The sequence below is a fragment of the Spermophilus citellus genome (genome assembly GCF_964194105.1).
Source record: "Spermophilus citellus genome assembly, chromosome: 3".
NCBI lineage: Eukaryota > Metazoa > Chordata > Mammalia > Rodentia > Sciuridae > Spermophilus > Spermophilus citellus.
In genome coordinates, this window is record NC_138184.1 from 59,656,220 (window position 1) to 59,680,245 (window position 24,026).

Sequence of the window (24,026 nt, forward strand, 5' to 3'; positions counted from 1 at the left end):
TTCAGCACTCGGGCAAAGCTCAGCCTCCGCAGCTGCCAACAAACACGGCCCCCCTGGCTCCCGCCTCCAACCACCCCAATACTTTGCTGGCTAAGAGTGTGCATTTTCATGACTCCAACTCAAAGTGTGTTTCCAATCATCGCTTGTGGAAATTTACCCAGAGGGCCACAAAGTGCACACCACAACCTGCCTGGAACCATGGGGAAGAAAAAACCAACAGGAATTAACTCTCCGGGCCCTTCAGAGGATGGGCCCAGGCCAGCCCCAGCTGGGTCCATGCAGCGACTGATGGGAACCCAGGCGGGGGACCAAGGCTCAGTGCCAGAGCCGGGCAGAGTGGGTTGTTTTTTTTTTTTTTTCTTTGCGAGGTGGGGGTGGGGGGTGGGCTGCCTAAGCTTCTAAAGGGTTCAGTTCTTCCCAACTAGACAACAGTCTCCTAAGAACCTAAAAGAAGAATCTCTCTCCTTTTTTTCCTTCTTTCTTCCAAAATACCCTTTTCCCATTTAATCAGATCTTTTGGACTCCTGACACATTTGGAAGTTTCATGGAGAGAAAAGTTGTTAGGAACTGCACAAATCATGCTCACCCATCCCAGGAGATCTGGATTTTTTTTGGGGGGGGGGGGCGGGGGATTAAACCAGGGGCGCTTAACCACTAAGCCACATCCCCAGCCCTTTTTATTTTTTATTTCTTTATTTAGAGACAGGGTCTCCCTGAGTTGCTTAGGACCTCACTAAGTTGCTGAGGCTGGCTTTGAACTCACGATCCTCCTGCCTCAGCCTCCTGAGCCACAGGGATCTTTTATAACCAACATCGCCCTCTACTTGCTTTTTCAGGATCCAGCCCTACATCCGGTGTGGAATCACTTGTCCGGAAGGGGAGCTGGGGGATCTGTTCTTCAGATTCTGTCTCACCCAGATGGACAAGAGAAGAGTAGCCATGGTTGGAATCAGGGAAGGAGCCCAGAAGGCTCCCTCCCTGTGTGGCTCTCTACACAGCCCTGCGGCCCCAGTGAGCGTGCCGTGAGCTCCCATTTGGAGGTTCCTGACCCTCTTCGGCAAGAGCACCCTCGAGTTCCCCAGCGCAAGCTCTTCATGGGACAAGTGCTCGACACCCCCTCCTCTCAGAGGAACGCTGCCTGCCCTCTTGGGCTCTTAGCCACAGGGACTGGGCCTTTTCCCCACTCCTACCCTCCCCGCCCCAACCAAGGGTCCACCTGGAGTGGCCTCAGGAATGGGATGAGGTCAGGGCACAAAGATGACCACCCTCTGGCACCTGGCAGCTCGTAGGCACGTCTCAGAACGCTCACTCAGTGAGACCTGCAGGGGACTGACATTACAGATGGAACTTACTGGCCACAGAATCAGGGGCGTGTGGGAGTGGGAAAGGAGGCAAGGCCATCGCTCTGCCTGGGCCACGATGGTGGGGAGCTCCTCTAGCCCCGGTCAGTCACATGGCACCCCACCTCTGAGCATCCATCAGTGCCCCTGCTGCTCGAACCCACCCGGCTCCCTCAAGAAGCCCTTCTCCATGCGGGCTTTTCCCGTTAAGCAGACCCAAGTGAGGAGAACGTGTCCCTGGGGTAACTAAAGGGGTGATCACCTACTTTTTAGAAAAGAATGTACCTGATATTATAGAGAACAGCTGTTAGCACACCACAGCCTACAGGCTGCTGCTGCTGTGTGGTACAAATTCAATGGCACACAGCCACACCTGTTCCCTTATGTATTATTTATGGCTGCTTTCTGCTTTAACAACCTCGCCAAGGAGTTTCTACACAGACCCTGTGGCCCAGGGTCCAAAATATTCAGAACATCACCCTTTAAGAAAAAGATTGTCGCTGGGTGTGCTGGTGCACACCTGGGATACCAGCAACTCTGGAGGCTGAGTCAGGAGGATCTCAAGTTGAGGCCAGAACTTGTTTTGTTTGCTTGGGGCAGGGGGTTGCCCTAGCTTCTAAAAAGGTTCAGTTCTTCCTTAGTACCTGTTTCAAAAAAGGGCTAGTGATGTGGCTCAATGGTGGCGCACCCCTGAGTTCCATGCTCAGTACTGCCCCACCAAAAAAAAAAAAAGGTATTTTCTACCTATTGATCCCAAGTAAGCACCACTTCCTTTGGGGGAGGGGCAAGGGGGAACTGGGGATTGAAATTGAACCTTGGGACACTTAAGCACTGAGCCACATCCCCAGCCCTTTTAATTTTTTTTTTTAATTTAGAGACAGGGTCTCACTGAGTTGCTTAGAGCCTAAATAAGTTGCTGAGGCTGGCTTTGAACTTGCAATCCTCCCGCCTCAGCCTCCTGAGCCGCTAGGATAATAGGCGTGTGTCACCAAACCAGCTTCCGCATAGTTTTTTTTTTTTTGAAGAACAGTTTGACTTACATCTACCCATAAACAATCATAGCTACTAGATAAAGTGAGCATAAAGCAATTACAAGGGTTGGTTACTCTGGAAGTTCTTCCTCATATTCACGAGGGCCCCAGGAAGCCCCGGTACTTACAGCTCCTTAAGATTCCTCATCTTGATAAAGGTGTCCAGCTGCACAGACCTGATGGAATTCTTTCCCAGGTCCCTGAAACACAACACAAGGACTTGTGCCAAGAAGCCCCGGGTGCCCTTCCAGCCAGTCCCGTGTCTGAGCCAGGAGACTCGGCGGTTTTCTGTGACAGCCTTGGTTTTCGGTGACCCACAGGTGATAACTCCACAGGAGGTGGCTCTCGCACGTGTTGACACAGCACGTGCGGTGACACGGGGACCCAGCCTGTCTGAGGGGCAGCGCAGAGGCGGGTGCAGGCCTGCTCAGCTAGTCAACTGCCACAGGCTCTCCCAGCAGAACCAGGGCTGAACCTGGTGCAAAGAGGAAACAGATCATGCCCACCCACTGGAGGGAGCTACCCCAGAAGGATGTGACTGTCTCAGGGCTGGCTGGTCCCCTTCCTCCCAGGGCCAGCCAGAGACGCTCCCAGTGGGGTGGGGTATGCGTCACTCTGCTGGCTGGCCTAGTGGGGGGTGGCAAGGAGACCAGGCCCGGGGAGGAGCGGGGGCAGCGGCGACACGGGGCAGTGGAGGGAGGAAGCTACTGTCCGCACACCAGCTGCATTCATGGAGCACACCAACTGGCCATGTGTTCTGGGACTGCTCTGGCACAGGCAAGATAAGGGCCAGCGCTGAAGCAGCTGCCGCTTCTAAACAGCCTGTTTCTTGGTTTACAAAGATGCCATTCAATCCTAGCCAACTTCGCCGTGGCCACCCTTGGCAGGCCTGCGGGTCAGGCAGGGTCTGCCGAGATACTCACAGGTGCTCCAGGCCTTCCAGCCCCGAGAAGGCTCTCTTAGCCACGGACTTGATCTTGTTCCCGAACAGAGTCCTGCAGATTCCAAACATCCAGAAAGAGACAGGGTGGGGGACAAGGAGGGAGAAAGAACACACGGTCAGCCTGTCTGGTGAGAGGCAGGGGAAGCTGACCTGCACTGAGATCCCAGGGCGGACACACACAGCCCTGCCCCTTCTGAGAGGAAACGCTTTTCCCTCTATTGGAATTCAGGAGCAATGATAGGCTGAAGGTGCACGCACTATAGGGCCTACAAAGGCCCCCCTGCAGATTCCATCTCACTCCGGTCAGAACGGCGGGCGATCATTAAGAATACAACTAACAATAAGTGTTGGTGAGGATGTGTGGAAAAGGCACACTCAGACATTGCTGGTGGGACTGCAAATTGGTGCAACCACTATGGAAAGCAGTGTGGAGATTCCTCAGAAAACTTGGAATGGAACATCATTTGATCCAGGTATCCCACTCTTTGGTCTATACCCAAAGGACTTAAAATCAGCATGCTACAGTGACACAGCCACATCAATGTTTATAGCAGCCCCATTCACAATAGCTAAACTGTGGAACCAACGTAGGTGCCCTTCAACAGATGAATGGAGAAAGAAAATACAGTGTACATACACAATGGGATATTACTCAGCCTTAAAGAATGAAATTATGGCATTTTCAGGTAAAAGGATGGAACCAGAGACTATCATGTGAAGTGAAAAGAGTCCATCCCAAAAAACAAAGGCCAAATATCCACTCTGATTTGTGAATGCTAGCCCAAAACAAGGGCGGTTGGGGGAATAATAGAAATCCATTGCATTAGACAAAGGGAAATGAGGGGAAGGGAGAAGATGGGAATGGGAAAGACAGTGGAGTGAATGGGACAGAACTTTCTCATGTTCATATATGAACACAGACCAGGGAAACTCCACATCATGTCCAACCACAAGAATGGGAAGTTAGACTCCATGTGTGTGAGATATGTCAGAGTGTGCTCTACTGTCCTATACAACTAATAAGAACAAATAAAAACCATTGGACACACACTTGTCCCGCCTGGCCCTCTGTTTCCAAGGGCCCCTGAAGAGGGTTGGGGGTGAGGCAGGCAATAGCATCACAGGAGACAGGCTGGGTAGTCTCTCAGTGAGAAGAAACAGAGAAGGTAATGAAAACTGTGGGTCTGAAAGCTGCTGCCCACTTCTGAGAACTGTGTTCCAGGGATAATGGTTCCCAAAAGAGGCAAGAAGAGGACAGGAAAACGGGTGGCTTGTCAGGGTGGCTCCACAGCTCTCTGCACCTGAGATGCACCCTGGCATCTCAGCCTGCAGGAGACGCCTTGTGCTGTGGTTTGTGAGCAAGACCCCAGATTTTAAATGATGTCAACCCTTCAGACACGGGTGCCACCAAGAACCAGGTAAGAAATGTGGAATACAAAGGCCAGTTCTACCTCCCCCCAGAGAAGCCACTGAGCACCAAGTCCCCCTCAGGGATGCCAAGAAAGGGAAGGTGAGCCCCAGAAAACCAAAGATGGCAGGGCCAGGCCATCGCCAGCTGTCTGAGCTTCAACCTAACTACCTCAGGGCAGGAGCAGCAGGTGTCCTCGGGAGTACAGGCCAAGCCAGGACCCGCAGCGCGGACGGGGAGGCTGCTCCTCCCGCTCCCCAGACACCACCAGCCCACAGGCCAACTTCTGGGGCCGCCATGCCACAGGGCTCCCTGTCCCCCATTTCATCAGAAACAGACTCCTCCCCTGGGGGTCTCCATGGCAAGGGCCCCCGCAGTCACTCCACATTCAGCCTCAGACAGAGTCAGCTCTGTTTCCCGTCTCCTCTGGAGGGCAGAGAGCAAACAGGCCACAGACCCCTGTGTGTGTCCTCCTCTCTGAGATGGTGTGCATGGACGTGCCAGCAATCTCACCCCAAAAAGCAGATCTACGGCCTCGCAATCAAAACTTCTATTTTTAAACAAATAAACCAAACACAGAAAACCTGGTGGCTGGGCTCAGGCTCTGTAACCACAGAACTAGCGGCAAATAGTGGCTCAGGGGGACACGGAACTCCAAGCAAGGCTGGGGGCACTGCCAAGCTCTCCACTTGCTCAGATTCCCCCAGGCCGAGGAACCGTGCACCCCAGGTCCTAGTAAAAACACATGGCGCGGATCAGCTAGACCTGTAAACCAGATCCGGGGAAAAGCCAGGCTGTGTTTTATCCACTCCATATTGACCCCTTTTACAGTGAGGCCAGGCTGTTATCCCTAATGGTGACAATAGCAATAATGAGTTCTCGATTTCGCAGGGCCGGACGTGCTGTGCGTGGACTATAACAGGCTTTCACCTTCTCCCTGCCGGCGCATGGAGGCTGGGTGGCGCTCCAGCTAGACACCGCAGCGGTTCTAACAAACAGCTGCTGGGTGGGCAAAGGGGACCTGGGGCTCTCCGCCGGGGGGATGCTCTTATCCCACAGCCAGGGATCCCAGGGCAGGGACGGCTGGCCTCTCATGAGTCTCCCGGCAGTCAGTCATAGGCTCCCAAAGGCTGGATTTGTGCTTGCCCAAGCCATGGTGGCAAGGCACAGGGGGACGGTGCAGTGGCACTCATGTCCCTGGGACTAGCAATGACAGGCACAAACCCCTCTCCCCATGAATCGCACACTGAAGGCCCCCCCAAAAGCTACAGGACCTCCTACCTCGTGGGAACCCAGAGGCCCTGCATCCCCCCCGACACCCCCTTTACCTGGACCTCTGCTCCCAGCCTCCCAAAGAACACTCCAGGCACAGGGCAGACCCCTGCATCGCCCGTCCTCCTCACGTCACTCACAGTGCCAATGAACTGCCCCTCCTGGGGTCCAGAAATTCTCCCTTCTCTCCTCATATGCTACTTGTGCAGGTCCCCAGCAGGTGACCCCAGAGCCGTTTTGGAACAGGATCTCTGGAGTGTGGAGTATGACAATCCCACAAACCTGGGGGAAGGCACACTCCAGCAGCACCAGGAAGCGCCAGATTGAAGAACTATCGATGGCTGGGCTGGAGGGACTCGCTGAGCTCGAAACCTGGAACCAGGAAGGGCAACGCCCACCTGGTGGTCACAGAGGGCTCTGCTGCTCTTAGTGGGAAAATATCCTCAGTTAGGCCTGGCCTGTGGTGAGCGAGGAAGGACTCCAGGAGTGGCTCACCTCCTCATTCAGAGGCAGATCCAGCAAGACCAGCCTCTCAAGCTCTCCAAAGGCAGGCCCAGGCCACCTCGCAGGGACTCCGCATGGCTCCTCTGTGCTGGCATGCTCCACTCTGCCCAGGGAAGCCCCGCAGACTGGGGCCAGCCCATCCAGATGGGGCAATGTAGCGTGATGGCCACCATGCCTTCCAGCACAGCCAGGCCACAGAGCCCCCAGTGACTCGGGGAGGGAACCCAGCAGAGGAGGGGATCCAAGCAGCACGGTTCCCTCCTAAGTGGTCACTCAACACCAAGCACAGTCAACCTAGATCCGCACAAGACCTGCTTTTCTCTTTCCTTTCTAATGCACAGACCTTCACACACTGTGACAACAGACAAAACAAAACAGTACCGTGAACCCCAGGTGACTGCCCCACACCCACAGGTGTCATGGGATCATGCCAATCTCATTATCCCCTCTACCTCTACCCTTTCACCATTTTCTAATCCAGCTGGATTATTTCAAATCCAAATCACAGGCATCAAATCATTTTCTTTCTTTCTTTTTTCTTGGTACCAGGGATTGAACCCAGGGACACTTAACCACTGAGCCCCATCCCAGCCCTAGTTTGTATTTTATTTAGAGTCAGGGTCTCACTGAGTTGCTTAGGGACTTGCTAAGTTGCTGAGGCTGGCTTTGAACTCGTGATCCTCCTGCCTCAGCCTCCTGAGCCACTGGGGTTACAGGCATGCATCGGCGCACACCACCACACCAGGGTAGAGCCCACTTTCTGCTGCAGGACTCAGACACAGGACAAGGGAGCTGTCCAAGGGGGATCCAGTGCATACCAGCGCTCAGAGAGCCAGGTACTCAGAAATACTCACAGCTTGCTGAGGCTGTCGAGGCCTGTGAAGGCGCCACTGGTGTCCTCTATTGTGCCTGAGATCTCGTTATGGTCCAGGTCCCTGGGGAGAAGACAGAGCGTGAACCTCTCAGTCATAGCCCTCGCCCTACTTTTTTTCACTAGTTCTACATGTCAACAGAATATGGCATCATTTTTAAAGCATGGAATATAATTTGTTCTGATTCAGTCCCCAGGATTTCCCGTCCCACTCTCTGCGGGGACAGGAGAACAGCTTCAGACTGAGTTTCTACTTCACAGCTCAAGGCACCCAGGTGTACCCTAGGGGCCCAGTGTCCTGTACGGTCACGAGGAGTGCGGCTCTGAGAAGCAGGCCCCGCTCTGTTCAGCCTGCAGCGTGGCCGGGCCCCACGGCCTTCCAACGCAGCTGATGCACACCCCAAATAAGCAGCTTTCCCCGGCCAGGCCCAGGGGCGGGAAGCAGCACAGAGCACATGACGGAAAGCCCAGTTTGATTTCTGCCTGCACAGAGTGGACATCTGGCCCTGGCCTGGCGGATCGGTTGACAAGTTCCCTGAGGTTCCTATCTTCTCTAACTCAACCAGAGTCCCCTTTTCTGGACCCGACCAAGAATCTGGAGCAAAGCACGTAGAAGAAAAAAATCAGGCAGTAAAGAAAGGGACCCTGGCCGTGTGCCCTCATGCTGGCCGGTGAGTCTGGGGCCCAGAGCCCATCTCCTCACGAGGCCTGCAGAGAGCTAGACACTGAGCCAGGGAGGACATCTGGGTGCTGAGTCAGACTTGTGACCCGCTCGCCAGGGTGGGAGAGATGGGGCCAACTCTCTAGGCCAGGCTCCCCCAGCAGAGCAAATCCCAAGGCCGGTGACTCAGCCCGCTTCCCAGCGTCCAAGGGCAGGTCACAGTGCCCAGGCAGGACATCGCACCTGGCAGCCAGGCCCCGTTCTGCACGCACTCTGCCGTCTCCAACTTTCCACCAGGCCCCTCACGCCTGCCCTTCCCTCTCCTGAGCCCTTGCACAAGGGCCAGGATCAGAAAGGGATGCTCTTGGCTCCCAGGAGGACCTGGAATGGACGGTGCCAGTGGGAAGGAAGCTCTGACTGAAGGTGAACCACTTGCCGTGACCTTGCTTGAGCAAAGTCGGCTGCTGGAGGGGCTTCTCCTTCCCACAGCTCCTGCCTATTATCTTCAGACTGGATGAACCCAGGCCTGGGGCGATGGCTTTGTGTGCTTGTGTCCCCACTCCTGCTGCCAACCTTTTCCTCTTCCTCCGGCCTGCTAAGTCTCCATGCCTGGCCTCCTTATCCTAGTCTTGCAGGACCTCAGCTTGAATAGCTTGGCCTGGGGCGCTTTGCTCCCCCAGGCAGTGACTCCACATGAAAGCCAGCTCCGCCAGGTCCAAGTGCAGAGGGACTTCCTGTCCCAGCTCCCTGCAGCAAGCCCCTGTCCACCGGGAAGTCATGCTTAGGACGGGGGCCTCAGAGCCCACTACCACTGTCTGCTGAAAATCACACACCCCCCTCTGGGGGCTTTCTGCTGATGGTTTGGAAACTGTCTGAGGTCAACAATCGAAAAGTTCTCTAAAAATCCCAGAAAAGCATCCTGCGGTGACTTCTGGCAACTCACCTAATGGGACACTTAGAGGGACATGGCATTATCACCTCCACCTGGCTGAACGACTCCCTAATGAGGACAAGGAAAGACACGGAGTCCCCAACTCCACCTCTTTTGGAAATAAGGCACACCGGACACCAAGTGTAACAAAGGAGTTTTTGAACTAGTTTTTTTAACTAGTTTTCTGCAATGGCTTGGAGAAAAGACATAGAGGGATTAAAAAATGAAGCTGGGCACAGTGGTTCATGCCTGTAATCCCAGGGGCTCAGGAGGCTGAGGCAGGAGGATCGTGAGTTCAAAGCCAGCCTCAGCAAAAAGGGAGGCCCTAAGCAACTCCGTGAGACCCTGTCTCTAAATAAAATAGAAAAAAGGGCTAGGGATGTGGCTCAGTGGTCGAGTGCCCCTGAGTTCCATCACTGGTACCGAAAGAAAGAAAAAAAAAGATGATTGCAGGGACAGTGTGACAGTGGCTGCCGACCTGGGGATGCTCAACTTCAACAGCAGGACCCAGCGTCCTGACAGGCACAGTGTGCAGCTTGTGCTTGGTGACACCACACTTTAAGGTTGCCATTCCCCTCAGGCGCCATCCCAGGGGGACAAGACATTTGACATCATATACACACATAACACATCAGCTTGGGGTCCAATTCCCACCCAAAGTCATTGGGAGCGGAGTTCGGAGAACTCCCAGAGAGGCCTTCGGGGGCCGACTCTGCCCTGTTCTGCTCTCCCGCCCAGGACCCCGCCGCTCTGTCACCCCCACAGCGAATGCCGTACAAGATGCGCAGGTTCTTGAGTCCCTTGAAGGCGCCCTCGGCGATGTGGCTGATGGAGTTGTGGCTGAGGCGCAGGACACTCAGGCTGCCCAGCTCGGCCAGGCTCTCCTCGTCCAGCCGCGTGAGGTTGTTGAAGGACAGGATCCTGGGGAGGGGGAGGGGCACAGGTCATTATCAGCCTCACGGAGTTGCTTACAACAGCCCGTGGGATCTCCGTGGGCAGGGAGCATCTCACAGTGGACGTGCAGCGAGGTCATCCACCTGGTCTGACAACGGGGATGGCCGTGCAGGTCCCGGTGTGGTTAAACTGTAGGGGATGGCACAAGGTCACGCCATACAAAACCGTCCTGCTGGTGTCCATGCTGGTCCTGATTCGGACCTTTCTTGGCAGAGGCCCGACACCCTGGACAGGCCCCTTGTGGGTCAGATGCTGCCACTCCACACACTGGACAGCAGAGGGCGCCACGCATCCCTGCCTGGGACAGCCACTGCAGGGCCTCAGCCTCAGCCTGGGAGGCTCTGGCCTGAGTGTCACCTATCCTCCCTGTGAGCAGGACACGACACGCCCCCAAATCATCCACTTAGCCTGCATGTGAGACTCCAACCCTCCTCCCAGACACCCGTGCATCTCTGACACAACCCTGGCGCTGGTCACTTGGCATCTGGGTCACCTCTGGTTGAAAAATGGTTAGTTTGGGCTGGGTCAGGAAGAAGGAAAATAGTATCCGTGAAGATGAATGGGTTTTTAAAGGGGGGCAGCGGGCAGCCTTCTTTCCCTGCTGGAGAAATAAGTCATGGTGTCTGTCAGTCGCAGGACCTGGCAGGAGACCAAAATTATATCCTCACCTGCAATTAAGGAATTTGGCTTAGGGGAGGGGCGGGAAAGCAACCCTCAGCCTGGCTCTAGGTGACCTGAGAACAGGGCAAGCTTCCAGGACTGGTCAAGGCACGCTGCAGTGACCCCCGGCCCCTCTACAGGGCACAGCAGACAGTGGTCCACAGCCAGAAAGGGGAGCAGGGGACTCAAAGCCCCCCTGCCAAAGCTTGGGAGCACAGCTTTTCCCAGGAGGTCACACACCCTCTGCCGAGTCGAGTCGCAGGACGGTGGCTCCTCACCCTAGGAACTGGACAGACTCGGGACTGCGGGACTCAACACCTGCCCTGCTTCCCAGGGCTCCCAGCCCAGGACAACAGAGTTCCCTCATGTGGTCCCCGCCTGAGCAAAGAGCTTGTCATCCGATACCACGAGAGGGACGAAGCAGCACCCTGAAGCATCAAGAGGGCGAATCTAACACCCCAAGTCCAAGGGCAGTGGGCGGGAGGGAGACGCGGGCTGCTGCGTGGCACACGCCCTGACCACAGACCCACGAAGACCGAAACACCAGGTCAGCAAAGGATGCGCGTGGGCCCGTGACGCGAGGGACACACAACAGGAGGGACCGGGTAAGGACTCAGCTGTGAGCGCAGCATGAAGTTCCGAGACCCCCTGCGAGTGTGCCTGGCACGCTCACATGAAGTGACGATTTTTCTAGGCCAAGCCTACGAAAAGTGGGAAAGGAGAAAACCCTCCCAAACTCTCCTGAAAAATAAGGAAACCCAACTGGACTAAACTAGAGTATGAGGAAACTGAAAATTTCCTCCTGGCGAGGACCTGTTCCCCCAACACAAGCAGAGCTCTAGAAACGGGTGCAGACACGGGAACATGGCCACGTTCTCGACCCTCAGCTCTGCAGCCCCACCTGTGCACACAGGATGGAGAGGGCACCCAGGTTCCCTCTCCAGGGGCCACCACTGTGGCTCTCAGCTTGGGCAGCAGTGAGCTCAGGTGTCCTCAGGCCCAGCCTGGGTGTCCCCCCAGGGATCTTCCAAAGGGATGGGGGGTGGGGGTGGGGGGTGGGGGCGCTGTGAGCCTCCATGCACAGCCACCTCCTCCACCAGGCACGACAGGTCAAGGGAGGAGCCAGGTCCCTGGGGCAGCTGACCCAGGTGCAAGCGCTGAGGACACACAAATTCTTCCACAGTCAGCGGGTCACCATCGCTCTGTTCATGCTCCTAGTGTGCTTCAAACACACTGTTTCTCTCTCTCTCTCTCTCTCTCTCTTTGGAACTGGGGCTTGAACCCAGGGGTGCTCTACCACTGAGCCACATTGTCAGCTTCTTTTATTTATTTTATTTAATTTATTTATTTAATTTTTTGGAGACAGGTCCCACAAATTTGCTGAGGCTGGCCTCAAACTTGTGATACTCCTGCCTCGGCCTCCCAGGTCACTGGCATTACAGGTGTGCCACACTATGGCCCAGAGGCCTAAGGTACCATCACTCCCCAAGAAGCTACAGTGAGAAGGGTTCTTCAGGTTGCCCTTCCCAGGCAGAGCCCTTGACTTCAGGAGTTTTTCCAAATCCAAGAAATCCCTGGGGACAGAGGCTCCCCATGGGGACCGACAGGCTACACCTCTGTTATTGGAAAAATAGGAGGCAGGAAGTGCCTGGAGCTCAAAGCCCTGACAGTCCTGCTTTGGGCCTGGCTGGCCTGGGCATCTGTCTGTCTTCCAGAACAGGACCACGGGCCGGCCTGCCTCTGAGCTGCCTTTGCCCCCCTTCCTAGTCCACTGCTCTCTGGGCTCTGGAGGATCTGCCTCTACAGACCAAAGCCGAGGACACTTACAACTCATGCAGCTTCTGACAGAAGTTCCAGCCATCGCGGTGGATGCGCGAGATGGAGTTGTGGCCAAGGTGCAGCTGGTGCAGGGCCGTGAGGCCGTAGAGGGAGCCGCTGTTCACTTCCACCAGGTTGTTGTGCTCCAGGTGTCTGCAATGACAGCGCACCCAGGGTCAAGGGGGTCCGACCTTCACCCGACACCCAGAGTGTGCCTGGTCAGCGCTCCCATCAGACACGGCGGTCACACAGAGGGTGTAAGAGAGCACCTGGGAAGCATGGAGGCCCCCTGGTGTGCACACACACGTGGCAGAGAGAAGACGGGCAGATCCCAGTGGAGGATCTGCAGGCCAAGACATACTCAGAAAGTTCGGAAGGGCAGGGGACGTTAGCCATAAGTGAGTCAAAGTGAACCAGGCAGATGAGTGGGCAGAGGGGCTCTCGGCAAGGGCAAAGCCAGGAGAGGAACAGAGAGAGGAGGGGAAAAGGGAGGCAGCCCTTATCCTCATCCAGCTGACAAAATCCACTAGGCCAGGAGACATGGCATTAGCTCTGGGGTCCAATGACTGCATGGTTTTTTTTTCTGGTACCGGGGATTGAACCCAGGAGCGCTTAACCACTGAGCCACATCCCCAGCTATTTTTTATATTTTATTTAGAGACAGGGTCTCACTGAGTTGCTTACGGCCTCGCTAAGTTGCTGAGGCTGGCTTTGAACTCGAGATCCTCCTGCCTCAGCCTCCTGAGCCACTGGGATTACAGGTGTGTGCACCATTACTCCCAGTTCGATGACTACAAGATTTAAATCTTGATTTTGCCATTTTGATGGCTTAATGAGTCTGAACACCTGCAAAATAGAAATATCCAGAAGAATCCACCTCACGGCATTGTACGGGGAGGGAACAGAGAATGTACCTCGGGGCTGTGGGCAGTGTCAGGTCCTGGCTCCCAACAAACTCATTAAGTAGGTACAGTAGGTCCCTGACTTACAGTATTCCAACTTGTGATGTCCCCAGTCTACGACTAGCGCACATTCTGCAGAAACCCTGCTTGGAATTCCAAATCTAGATCTTTCCTACCTGGTACAATCCTTTCTCAATGCTGGGAGTGGCAGAGAGACGGCTCCCCATCAGCCCTGTGGTCACCAGAGGAAACAACTGACACTCCATCATGTGTTGTCTGCCAAGCAAGGATGCCCTGGGGACTAGATATTAAGTGTATTTTCAATTTATGACATCCTCAGCTCACAGTGGGCTTCTTGGGATGTGACCCCATCGAATGAAGAGCATCCGTGTGCCATTCCCTCACTTCTCAGAATCCTAGCCAATGACAGCTCCGCCCAGACAATTGGTTTCTCTCCTGGGAGTTACCAATGCACATTTTGCTTTTTTCTTTTTTTTGGTACCAGGGATTGAACCCAGGGGTGCTTAACCACTGAGCCACATCCCTAGCCTTTTTTATTTTTGATTTAAAGACAAGGTCTCGCTGAGTTGCTTAGGACCTTGATAAATTGCTGAGGCTGGCCTCAAACTTACAATCCTCCTGCCTCAGCCTCCCGAGCCACTGGGATTACAGGCCCTAATTTATATAAATTCGTTCCACATAAAAATGAAATGGTAGAGCCTCACACTGTTTTCTTCTGAAAATTCTCTTCATCTCAAACCACCATCAACTTAGAACTTCAGATTCTAAATGACAGCCTTGAGGAAGGAAGAATGTTCTGGAATATGCACCACAGAGCTCCAGCCCAGCTGAAGTGGCAAAGGAGGAGAAGCCACCGGCATCCTGGTCATGCAAAGCAGAGATGCTTCTGCACAGTACACTGTGGGACCTGGGCCTAGGCTTCTGGCTTGGTTTCAGTTATAAAGACAAGTAGTAAAGGAAAGAAGTGGGGAAGATGCCAACTTGGAAGTAACCACCCAAACCTGAAAACAGGAAAACCAAGAGGAAATGCTGAGACCTAACTGTCTCCTGGGAGAAGAACGGGGATGGGCAGGGAGGGGGGGGGACGGACAATGGGTGGGCAGCAGCTGCTTTCCTTTACTATCCGATTCATTCACGCAGAGGCATTACCTCTGATGAAAAATAAACAAATTTAAATGTTGAACGACAGCAGATTGCATTCCTCTGCTTTTTTTTTGATGTGGCCTTTGTTTCTGGCAGGCCTCGGCTCCGCTATTGGACACATCTGGCTGAAGAGCACGTTCCCTTGATAAAAGCTGCACATCTGCACCAAGTGCCTTGATGAGCTCACAAGGCAGAAATAAATCTCGTGCGATGAGCTATACATTCTGGGTCCACCTGCACATCAAGGAAGACGGTCAAACCCAAAATGGGGAGGGAAGGAGCTTCCTGTGGGGTGTGGGAGTGCAGAGGATGTGGGGAAGGATCTGTTCTGCCGCGAGGAAGTTGGGGTGGGAGGAGGCCCAGGAACGGGGCTCCTTCCTGCACCCCCTGATCTGATTCACAAAAACCTCTTCCAAGAGATGTTCCTACTCTGCTACGGAAACACGAACAGATCTGGTTGAGTCTGCAGAGACATGGAGTTGGGACCACAGGAAGGCTCAAAGGACAGGTGGCCTGCCAGGTACAATGGCGCAGGCCTGTCATCAAGGCAGCTCAGGAGGCTGGGGCAGGAGGATCATGAGTTCAAAGCCAGCCTCAGCAAAAGTGAGGCGCTCAGCAACTTATCAGTGAGACCCTGTCTCTAAATCAAATACAACATAGGGCTGGGGATGGGGCTCAGTGGTCGGGTGCCTCCTCGAGTTCAATCCCTGGTACCAAAAGAAAAAAAAGAAAGAAAGAAAAAGGAAAGGTGGCCTGCTCTCCACCTAAGGCCCAGCTGAATGGACACACACAGGCTGCCCCACTCCCCACAGAGGCAGGGTGCAGAGGCCACGGCCTCACCCTGGGGCTGGAGCCCCGCCAGGGCCCGCCCGCACTTACAGCGCGTGCATATTGGACAGCCCCCAGAAAGCGCCATCCGTCAGCTTGCTGATGTTGTTCCTCTGGAGCCTCAGCACCTCCAAGCTGTCCAGGCCCTGGAACGTGAGGCCCTCGATCAACCGAATCCGATTCCGATTGAGGTCCCTGAAGAAAAGAAGCCACGGGCTCAGAGCCTCCCTGTGCACATTCCACACACACACACACACACACACACACACACACACACACACCCCTGCCAAGTTCCCCAGCCAGCGAGCCAGTGGGTATCGAATGGCAAGAACACTTGCAGTCGGGGCACCTGCCGGGATCTCCATGTATGGGGCAGAGTGGGCAAGAGCAGGGTGGACACCCCATGAAGCACACACATTCAGCTGCTGGCTCTAGCACTAGAGAGCCTCGGGGGACCGAAAGGACTCTGGGTGGCCTGGAGGGGCAGAGAACGACACATGGAGCTAATCGGAAAGCCCTGGTTTCCCCCAAGTATTTCTGCAGCATCTCGTGACCCAACCTCCTCAGCATCATGGAGAGCTTCTCCGCAGACAGCCCAGGATCCACACCCCGCTGAGCCTCAACAACTATTCTATTCAATTTAAACAAAATTTCCACTACCGGCTTGTTTTCCTGACCTTTACTCTTCCAATAATAAAAAGTAGAAAATCAATCAATCAAGAGCCAGGTGTGGTGGCACAGGGCTACAATCCCAGTGGCGTGGGAGGACTGTGAGTTCAAAGCCAGCCTCAGCAACTCATCGAGGCCCTAAGCAACTCAGTGAGACCCTGTCTCTAAATAAAATACAAAATAGGGCTGCAGATGTGGCTCAGTGGTCGCGTGCCCGTGAGTTCAATTCCCGGTACCAAAAAAACCAAACAAACAAACAAAAAAAAAAACCAGCTAGAGACAATCATAAATCAACCACCTTGTGAGATCTAGGAGATAAAGATTGCCATCTCCTGCTTACTGCCTCTAGCCATGCTAACTTCCTGCCAAATTCAAGAAATGTTGAGGATGCCATCAAACCCAAGGTACATATTTTACGGGTACCTTTAATAACAACACTAAAACCTCTGAGATAAATAAACAGAAAGCCCGCAGCCCAAGCACTAGCCACGCCAGCTAACCAGCAGGGTTCCTCATGTCATCGAGGAGGACACCAGCGTGGACTCGCACGTCCATACTCAGTGGACCTCATCCCTGCAAGATGAGGTGGCCCACTGGCCCCAGACCCAGCTCCAATCTGCTTTTACTAGGTGTTGCCATAGGGGCATTAATTATGGTTCATGCAGAACGTTACTGGGGGAATAGGGGTTGCATTTGGTGCTAGGTCCTTGGGGAAGTTTGGCCCCCATAAAATTGGGCTATAACCTTAATTAAAGTGCCGGTTTCTGAACTCACAGTTGTGTCAGCCTGGGTAACTTGAATGCTTTTACAGGAAGCTGCGTGATCCTGTTTTTGCTCAGGCGAAGAGTCAGCAGCGACCGTGACAGGCCATCAAATGCTCCCGACTCCAGGGTGCCGATGCGATTGCTGGCCAGGTTGCTGGAACGAGTCAGGAGAGAAAATGTCACAGCCGTAGGAGGCCTTCCTCGCGCTGTCACAGACACCAGACCAGCTGGATCTGAGCTGGGAAAACACGCTAAGACACACCCAGAGGGACAGGCTTCCAGAGGAGACGTCTGTCATCACGAGGCTTCAGAGCCTGCCCTGACTCCCGGATGGGGAAGCACTGCAGGTGGCAAGACTGTCCAAGGTCAACCTCCACTCAGCCCAGCGCACACAGCACCCATGGCTAGCGGGCCCAAGAGGGCGGGAGGGACCGTCAGACACCTCCTCCCCCAGCCCTCCTGCAAACCTGCCAACCTCAGGCCACAACTGGCCCACCACCCTAGGCCGACGAGAAAAGCCCTACACAAAGCACAAACCAGAGGCTAGGTCAGATTCCATTCCACGATTTGGGGAAACAGTCTTTAATCCTGAAATGGGTCTCATTTTTGGACTTACATAATAAGTGGGTACAAGCCAATTCCTTTAAATGATTTTAAATACCTGAAAGAAACCCTCTAGTTAAAGAGACCTGAGCCAAGTTCTTTAGAAAGCAAGCCATACCACGCCTGTTATCCCAGCAGCTCAGGAGGCTGAGGCAGGAAGATTGCAAGTTCAAAGCCAGCCTCAGCATCTTAGTGAGGCCCTAAGCAACTCAGTGAGACCCTGTCTCTAAATAAAATACAAAACAGGGCTGGGGATGGGGCTCAGTGGTCGAGGGCCCCTGAATTCAATCCCCGGTACCCCCGCCCCCCGCCAAAAAAAAAAAAGCAATACTTTTTCAGGGCCATCTCCTTTGACCGTACCGAGTGGACGGACTGCAGTGCACAACACAGATACGTGTGTCACACTGTGTGCAAAGCATAGCAAGCAGTGGAAAAGAAAAGAGAAAATATAAAGGAATAAAATAAATCAGTATTCCTATGAGAAGTTACCCCTCAACACCCTTCTTACTGCTTTTCCTAGACAAAAGTTTGGTGTGTGTTTTTTTTAAAAACAAAACAACAACAAACAAACAAACAAACAAAAAAACAGCGCCTAAGTAAAAAGAGAACCTTCTGCCCTGGGGGGAGGAACAAGGCTCCTCTGGATTCTTTACCAGGCAGAGCCCCAGCACAGGGCACATGAGGATTCTCTACAGCGGGGCGGACTGTTTGTTCTCGACACTCCCGATTAGAGAAGAACAGCCTCTGGGATGAAGACAGAGCAGCCACAAGCTGCCAAAAGAGAAAGTCCCTCCTGCTTTCTTGCAGCGACAGAAGGTCAGTGCAATTCCGTTTAGCGGCTAGTGGTTTCTTGGTTCTGAGCAAGGGAGTGTTGGGCAGCAGCGGGACACCTCGGGACAGCCTCCACTGGAGGCTTAACAAAGGCCAAGGCCTCCTGTTCCCGATTCTGGCACCTTGACGCAGCCTGAGAATGACCTGGAAGATCTAGGGGCCAAAGTTCATCTTCCCTGAAGAGATGGGTCATGACCACCTCTCAACCAGCCTCGCAAATGAGCTCCAAAATCACTCCAAAACAGTGATGGCACAGGGAACGGAAACTCACTCAGAATTGGAAAATGTCGCTTTGGCCTAGGTTTTCAGATTCTTACCCAGAGCGACACTCTCCTACCCACAGGCCATGGGTGCTGCAGGTTTTATCATTTTTACTCCTGTCTACCATCCACACCGCAGTTAGATGGGGCACGAACACCGGTAAGACACCCATCAGCACAGTCCTGAGAACCCACAGAACCAGGAGCCGCCTTCCCAGACGGATCCCATGAGCTGTCTGATCACTGTGGGACGCTAGGAAGAAAGAGCCTGGAGAGTCTGCAAAGCGCTCTCTCTGCAGTGTGGGCCTCTAAGCTCCCCTGAGCCTTCTCCCCAAGCTCTGCTGGGAAGCAGCCCAGTAAATGGGAGTAAAAGCAGGCTTTGTGGTCAGGGCAAACCTCAGAGTCTTGAACTCTTCTGTCTGAGGGGTGAGCTCCCTGGACAGGCGGGTCCACCTCTCCCTGTCAAAGGTGTCTACCTTGGGTGTAACACAGACGAATACTATGGGACTGGAAATGTTCCATCTGTGGGCATCAGAGGCCAATCCCTGCCTTGCACCAGCCCCAGGGCTGAAAAAATTGTTATGGTGTGGATGTGAGGTGTCCCACAAAAGCTCACGTGTGAGACGGTGCAGGAAGGTCCAGAGGAGACATGACTGGGTTGTGAGAGCCTTAACCCAACCAGTGAATGGACCCCTGATGGATTAACTGGGTGGTGGCTGGAGGAGGTGGGTGTGGCTGGAGGAGGGGGCATTGGGGGCGTGGCTTTGGGGTCTCTCTTTGTCTCTGGAGAGTGGAGTCTCTCTCTGCTTCCTGATCACCATGTGAGCTGCTTCCCTCCACCACACTCTTCCTCCATGATGTCCTGCCTCCCCTCAAGCCCAAGGAATGGAGCCTGCTGTCTGTGGACTGAGACCTCGGAAACTGTCAGCCCCCCGTTAAACTTTTCCTCCTCTACAATTTTCTGGTCAGGTCTTTTTAGTCACACAGTAGTGAAAAAGCTGACCAAAGCAGAAGTGGAATATGCAGCCTGTGTACAGACCTGGGCAACAGAGAGGCCTCCAGCCGCCCTAGAAGCAGAGGGACAGCCCCGGCCCCAGAAGCACTTACAGCTCTCGTATGTACAGTCCAGGGGGAAAGCAGGCGCTCCGGATCTCCGTGATATTATTCGAACTCAGATCCAACACTTCTAAGGAAAGGTAGGCCTTCAGCTGGCTCCCGTTCACGCTGCGGATCCTGTTGTGCTGCCTGAAACACACAAGTGGAGGTGACTCGGGCATTTCTTTTTGCAGAGTAACTACAAGAGCCAGGCGTAGTGGTGGACGCCTGTAATTCCAGGGGCTCAGGAGGCTGAGGCAGGAGGATCAGGAGTTCAAAGACAGCCTCAGCAACTTAGGGAGGCCCTAAGAAACTCAATGAGACCCTGACTCTAAATCAAATACAAAAAAGTATAAAGATTCTCTTTCCTATTTTACTAGTTGTTTTGCTCTTTCATAACATGACCGTGTAGTGACACTCGAAATGAGCTTTCCTGTTGTTCTTCCCATCCGTGATCAGCTGCTGGCTTCAGAGAGTATGCTGGATTTTCTCATATGGGACAAGCTGTTTGCAAAAGTATGGGGCAAGAACACAGGGGTGACCTTTAAGTACATAAGCATGGCATGACCTGCATCCACCTATATACCCACCATAAAGGATGTACCAGTGCAACTGGGCAGCTCCAAACCAATACCCTTCTGCAATCTTCAGGACCCAGTCCACTGCCGATTTATAAGGCTTGTAGGCACGAGCCCAGGTTTAGTCATATGGCTGTGTGCAGTATTGGGGATTAAACCCTGGGCCTCATGCATGCTAGGAAAGTGCTCCACCACTGAGCCACATCCTCAGCCCTCTCTGGGTCAGTTTAATCCAACTTCACAAATCACTATGCACCTTCACAAATCACTACTGACATCTCCCATGTGCCAGGCATGGAGACATATAGGAGATTAAATACACACACACACACACACACACACACACACACACACTGATAATATCCTGGTAATCCCCATACATTGCTGGTAGGACTGCAAATTGATGCAACCACTCTGGAAAGCAGTGTGGAGATTCCTCAGAAAACTAGGAATGGATCCACCATTTAACCCAGTTACCCCATTCCTCAGCATAACACCCAAAGGACTTAAAATCAGCATACTGCAGTGACACAGTCACATCAATGTTTATAGCAGCTCGATTCACAAAAGCCCAGCCCTTCAACAGATGAATGGATAAAGATAATGTGTTATATATACACAATGGAATATTACTCAGCCTTAAAGAAGAATGAAATGATGGCATTTGCTGGTAAATGGGTGGAACTGGAGACTATCATCCTAAGTGAATGAAACACGCCAATTCCAAAAAACCAAAGGCTGAATGTCCTTTCTGATATGCAGATGCTAATTCAAAATGGAGGATGGGTAGAGAAGAATAGAGGTACATTGGATTAGGCAGAGGGGAGCAAAGGCAAGGGAGGGTGTTTGGAGGGTAGGAAGGATAGTACAAGGAATGGGACATTATCACCCTGTGTGCACACATAATTACATGACTGGTGTGATTCCACATCATGTACAACCAGAAGAAGTTATACTCCATTTATGTAGGATGTTTCAAAATGCATTCTACTGTCATGTATAACTAATTAGAACAAATTAAAAAAAAAATAAAATCCTGGCGCTCTGCAAAGGGAGAGAGGAGCTCACTGCTGGGTCTCACTGGAATCAAATCCCCTGCAGCTCTAATGGCGATGCTCCTCAGTTTCCTCATCTAAATGATGGAGCCGCAGCCTGTCATTTCTGGAAGATGGGCAACCTGACTTAAAACCATGCTGAAGGGATAGCGGACATTAAGGAAAGTGCTCCGAGGGTGTCCTGCCCACCTAGGAAGGCACCGTCCACTGTGACTTATTTGCATCTCTAACCCTCGAGGCCTCTGGCAAACCCCAAATCTAACCAAGGGACCAGCAGTCATTAATCAGGACAAAGGTGACTAATGCCAAGCGAGGCAGGGCCATGGGCCTGTTGTGAACATGGCTGTCCCTCACAGATGTAAACTGGGACAGGAGATGCGTGAGAATCTGCTTGGTTGCCAGGCGCAGTGGCACACGCCTGTCATCCCAGCGGCTCTGAAGGCTGAGGCAGGAGGATCGCAGGGTCAAAGCCAGCCTCAGCAACTTAGTGAGGCCTTGAGCAACTCAGTGAGACCCTGTTTCTAAATAAAATGCAAAATAGGGCTGGGGATGGGGCTCAGTGGTCGAGTGCCCCTGAGTTCAATCTCTGGTACCCCCCTCCTCTCCCCACCTTAAAAAAGAACCTGCAGGGTGGCAGTGCTGTCCCGAGGGTTCCAGGCACACACTCCTGCCAGTCTGAGAAAAGAGGGGCAGCTGTCCAGCCCATCGGAGCCAGGAAGCCAGCCGTCGCTTACCCAATGGCATCTCCTTTAAACCAACCCTTGAACATTGGTTCCAACAAGGCAGCAACAAGGACCTCTTTCCCAGAAGTTTGGGGGCTCCCTCGGCTCCTTTTGTTGTTGGTTTTTCTTTTCACAAGTCTCCCAGGCCCTAAATTCAAAACTCGATTTACAAGGGCTCAACTCTGCTGACAGGGGGAACCTCCCTCCAATGAAAGGACCTTCCCTCCACCTCCCCTCCTCACCCCCCACCCAGCTACTTCCTTGAGATCTGTATTCAGCTCTTTAACAAACATAGTCTCTTACAGTTTTCAGACTCCCAAAGCAAAAGAACAGAAAACCTTTATTATGCAAAGTATGGGGAGAAAAAAGATCAAGAAATAAAGGAGACAGTGCTGTGCCTCATCCGGGAACTCTGGATACTGTGCCAGGGAGCCAGGAAAGAGGGGGTCTGGAAACACAAGGGACATCCCGGGGCCCAAAGCTGGACAAAGGGGTCGGTCCGCTGGGGGGGAGCCCTCGGGACAGCTGACCCCTCTCTCCACTCCCCCACACCCCCCTCCTCTAACTTGGTCTTTGTCTTGGGCCTCTTCCTTCTTTCTTGTCAGTCTGTCTCTTCACATTCTCCCCCCCAACTCCGTCCCCCCCAAAAAGGACACTGTGAGCACGAGGAGTCTCTGGCACCCTGGGAAAGTTCCCACTGGGCAGAAGAGGCAGCCATGGAGATGGACCACACGGCCCGGGAGGGAGGGAACGCACTTCATTCTGCCCGGGAGAAGTTGCCAGGGCTAGTGCCCGAGCCAGGACGCTGGGGCCGGGAGTCCAGGAGCCTGGCGCAGGGGACGGAGCTGGCAGGGCCACCCCAGGGAACGGCTCCCCCGGGGCCAGGCCAAGGAGCTGGGAATCCGGTTCCCTGCGGGCCAGGTGGGAGGGGTGGCGATTCAGAGGCAGCACAAGAGAATGGGGGGGGGGTCCCTCCCGGGAGCCGGAGATGACATCATCAAATGGTAAGGGGGCCCCTGGGCAGGCTACAGGGCACACCTTCCGTCCCCACCCAGCAGCAGCCACAGAGGTCAGTTCAGGGGGCCCGTGGACATTTGTAAATCAGGTACCTGGCAAGGGGCTCCTACCCGGAATACAGTCAGCACCCCCACCCACCCCGACCCCACATTCCCACAGCTTCCACATCTGCACGTTCCACTAACTGGAGTGGAAAATGCAAAAGAAACTGTGTCTGGAGTGAAGGTGTATGGACTTTTTCCCTGTCCCTGTCTCTAAATGGCACGGTATAGTTATCTACACAGCACTGATTTACACTGTATAAGATAATTTAAGATTCTGGAGATGATTTAAAGCACTGATTATATGACACTATTGCATTACTTTGTACAGGGACTTGAGGCTCCATGGATTGGGTATTTTTGGGGGGTGGGGACCTGCATGACTGTATATATAGAATCCCTAGAAGTGACAGCAACAGAGAACAAATGTCCTGATCAAAACATGGGCAAAGGGGGTCCGGGGCTGGGGCTCAGTGGTACCGCTCTTGCCTAGTATGTGTGAGGCACTGGGTTTGATCCTCAGCACCACATAAAAATAGATAAATTTTTTTTTAAATCGGCAAAGGACTTTATAGATATTTCTCCAAAGAGGATCGAGTAGCCAACAACCCCATGCAACCATGTTTGAAGTCAGCCTTCACAAGTGAAATGCAAAACAAAACCCTGATTAAATACCGGCTCACACCTATCAGTGTGGCCCCTATCAAATTAAAAAAGAAAAAAAAAGTTAAGCATGGGTGAGGATTTGGAGCAGCCAAAACTTTGTGGGAATGTGAAATGATGGAAAGCTGAAGAAAATAGTATGCTGACTTCTCAAAACATTAAACACAAAGCCGGGAGTGGTGACACACAACTGTCACCCCAGGGGCTCAGGAGGCTGAGGCAGGAGGATCCTGAGTTCAAAGCCAGCCTCAGCAACTTAGAGAGCCCCTAAGTAACTCAGTGAGACCCTGTCTCTAAATAAAATACAAACTAGGGCTGGGGATGGGGCTCAGGGGTTAAGCAGTCCTGGGTTCAATCCCTGGTACCGAAAGAAAAAAACAAAACGTTAAACACAGAACCACCAGATGACTCAGTAATTCCACTCCTGAGCCCAGAAGACAA

General features: G+C 53.3%; 1 protein-coding gene across 2 annotated transcripts in view; it reads right to left on the reverse strand.

Annotated features, from left to right (window-relative positions):
• Positions 1 to 24,026, reverse strand: part of LRIG1 (leucine rich repeats and immunoglobulin like domains 1) — a 130,198-nt gene that overhangs the window by 17,534 nt on the left and 88,638 nt on the right. For both annotated transcript variants that reach the window (XM_081286661.1, XM_081286660.1), the window contains exons 4-11: positions 19,522 to 19,659; positions 16,731 to 16,874; positions 15,339 to 15,482; positions 12,403 to 12,546; positions 9,739 to 9,882; positions 7,353 to 7,433; positions 3,295 to 3,366; positions 2,500 to 2,571 (exon numbers count right to left, since the gene is read on the reverse strand). In XM_081286661.1, coding sequence (XP_081142787.1) covers positions 2,500 to 2,571; positions 3,295 to 3,366; positions 7,353 to 7,433; positions 9,739 to 9,882; positions 12,403 to 12,546; positions 15,339 to 15,482; positions 16,731 to 16,874; positions 19,522 to 19,659 — 939 coding nt within the window. The remainder of the gene's footprint in view (positions 1 to 2,499; positions 2,572 to 3,294; positions 3,367 to 7,352; positions 7,434 to 9,738; positions 9,883 to 12,402; positions 12,547 to 15,338; positions 15,483 to 16,730; positions 16,875 to 19,521; positions 19,660 to 24,026) is intronic.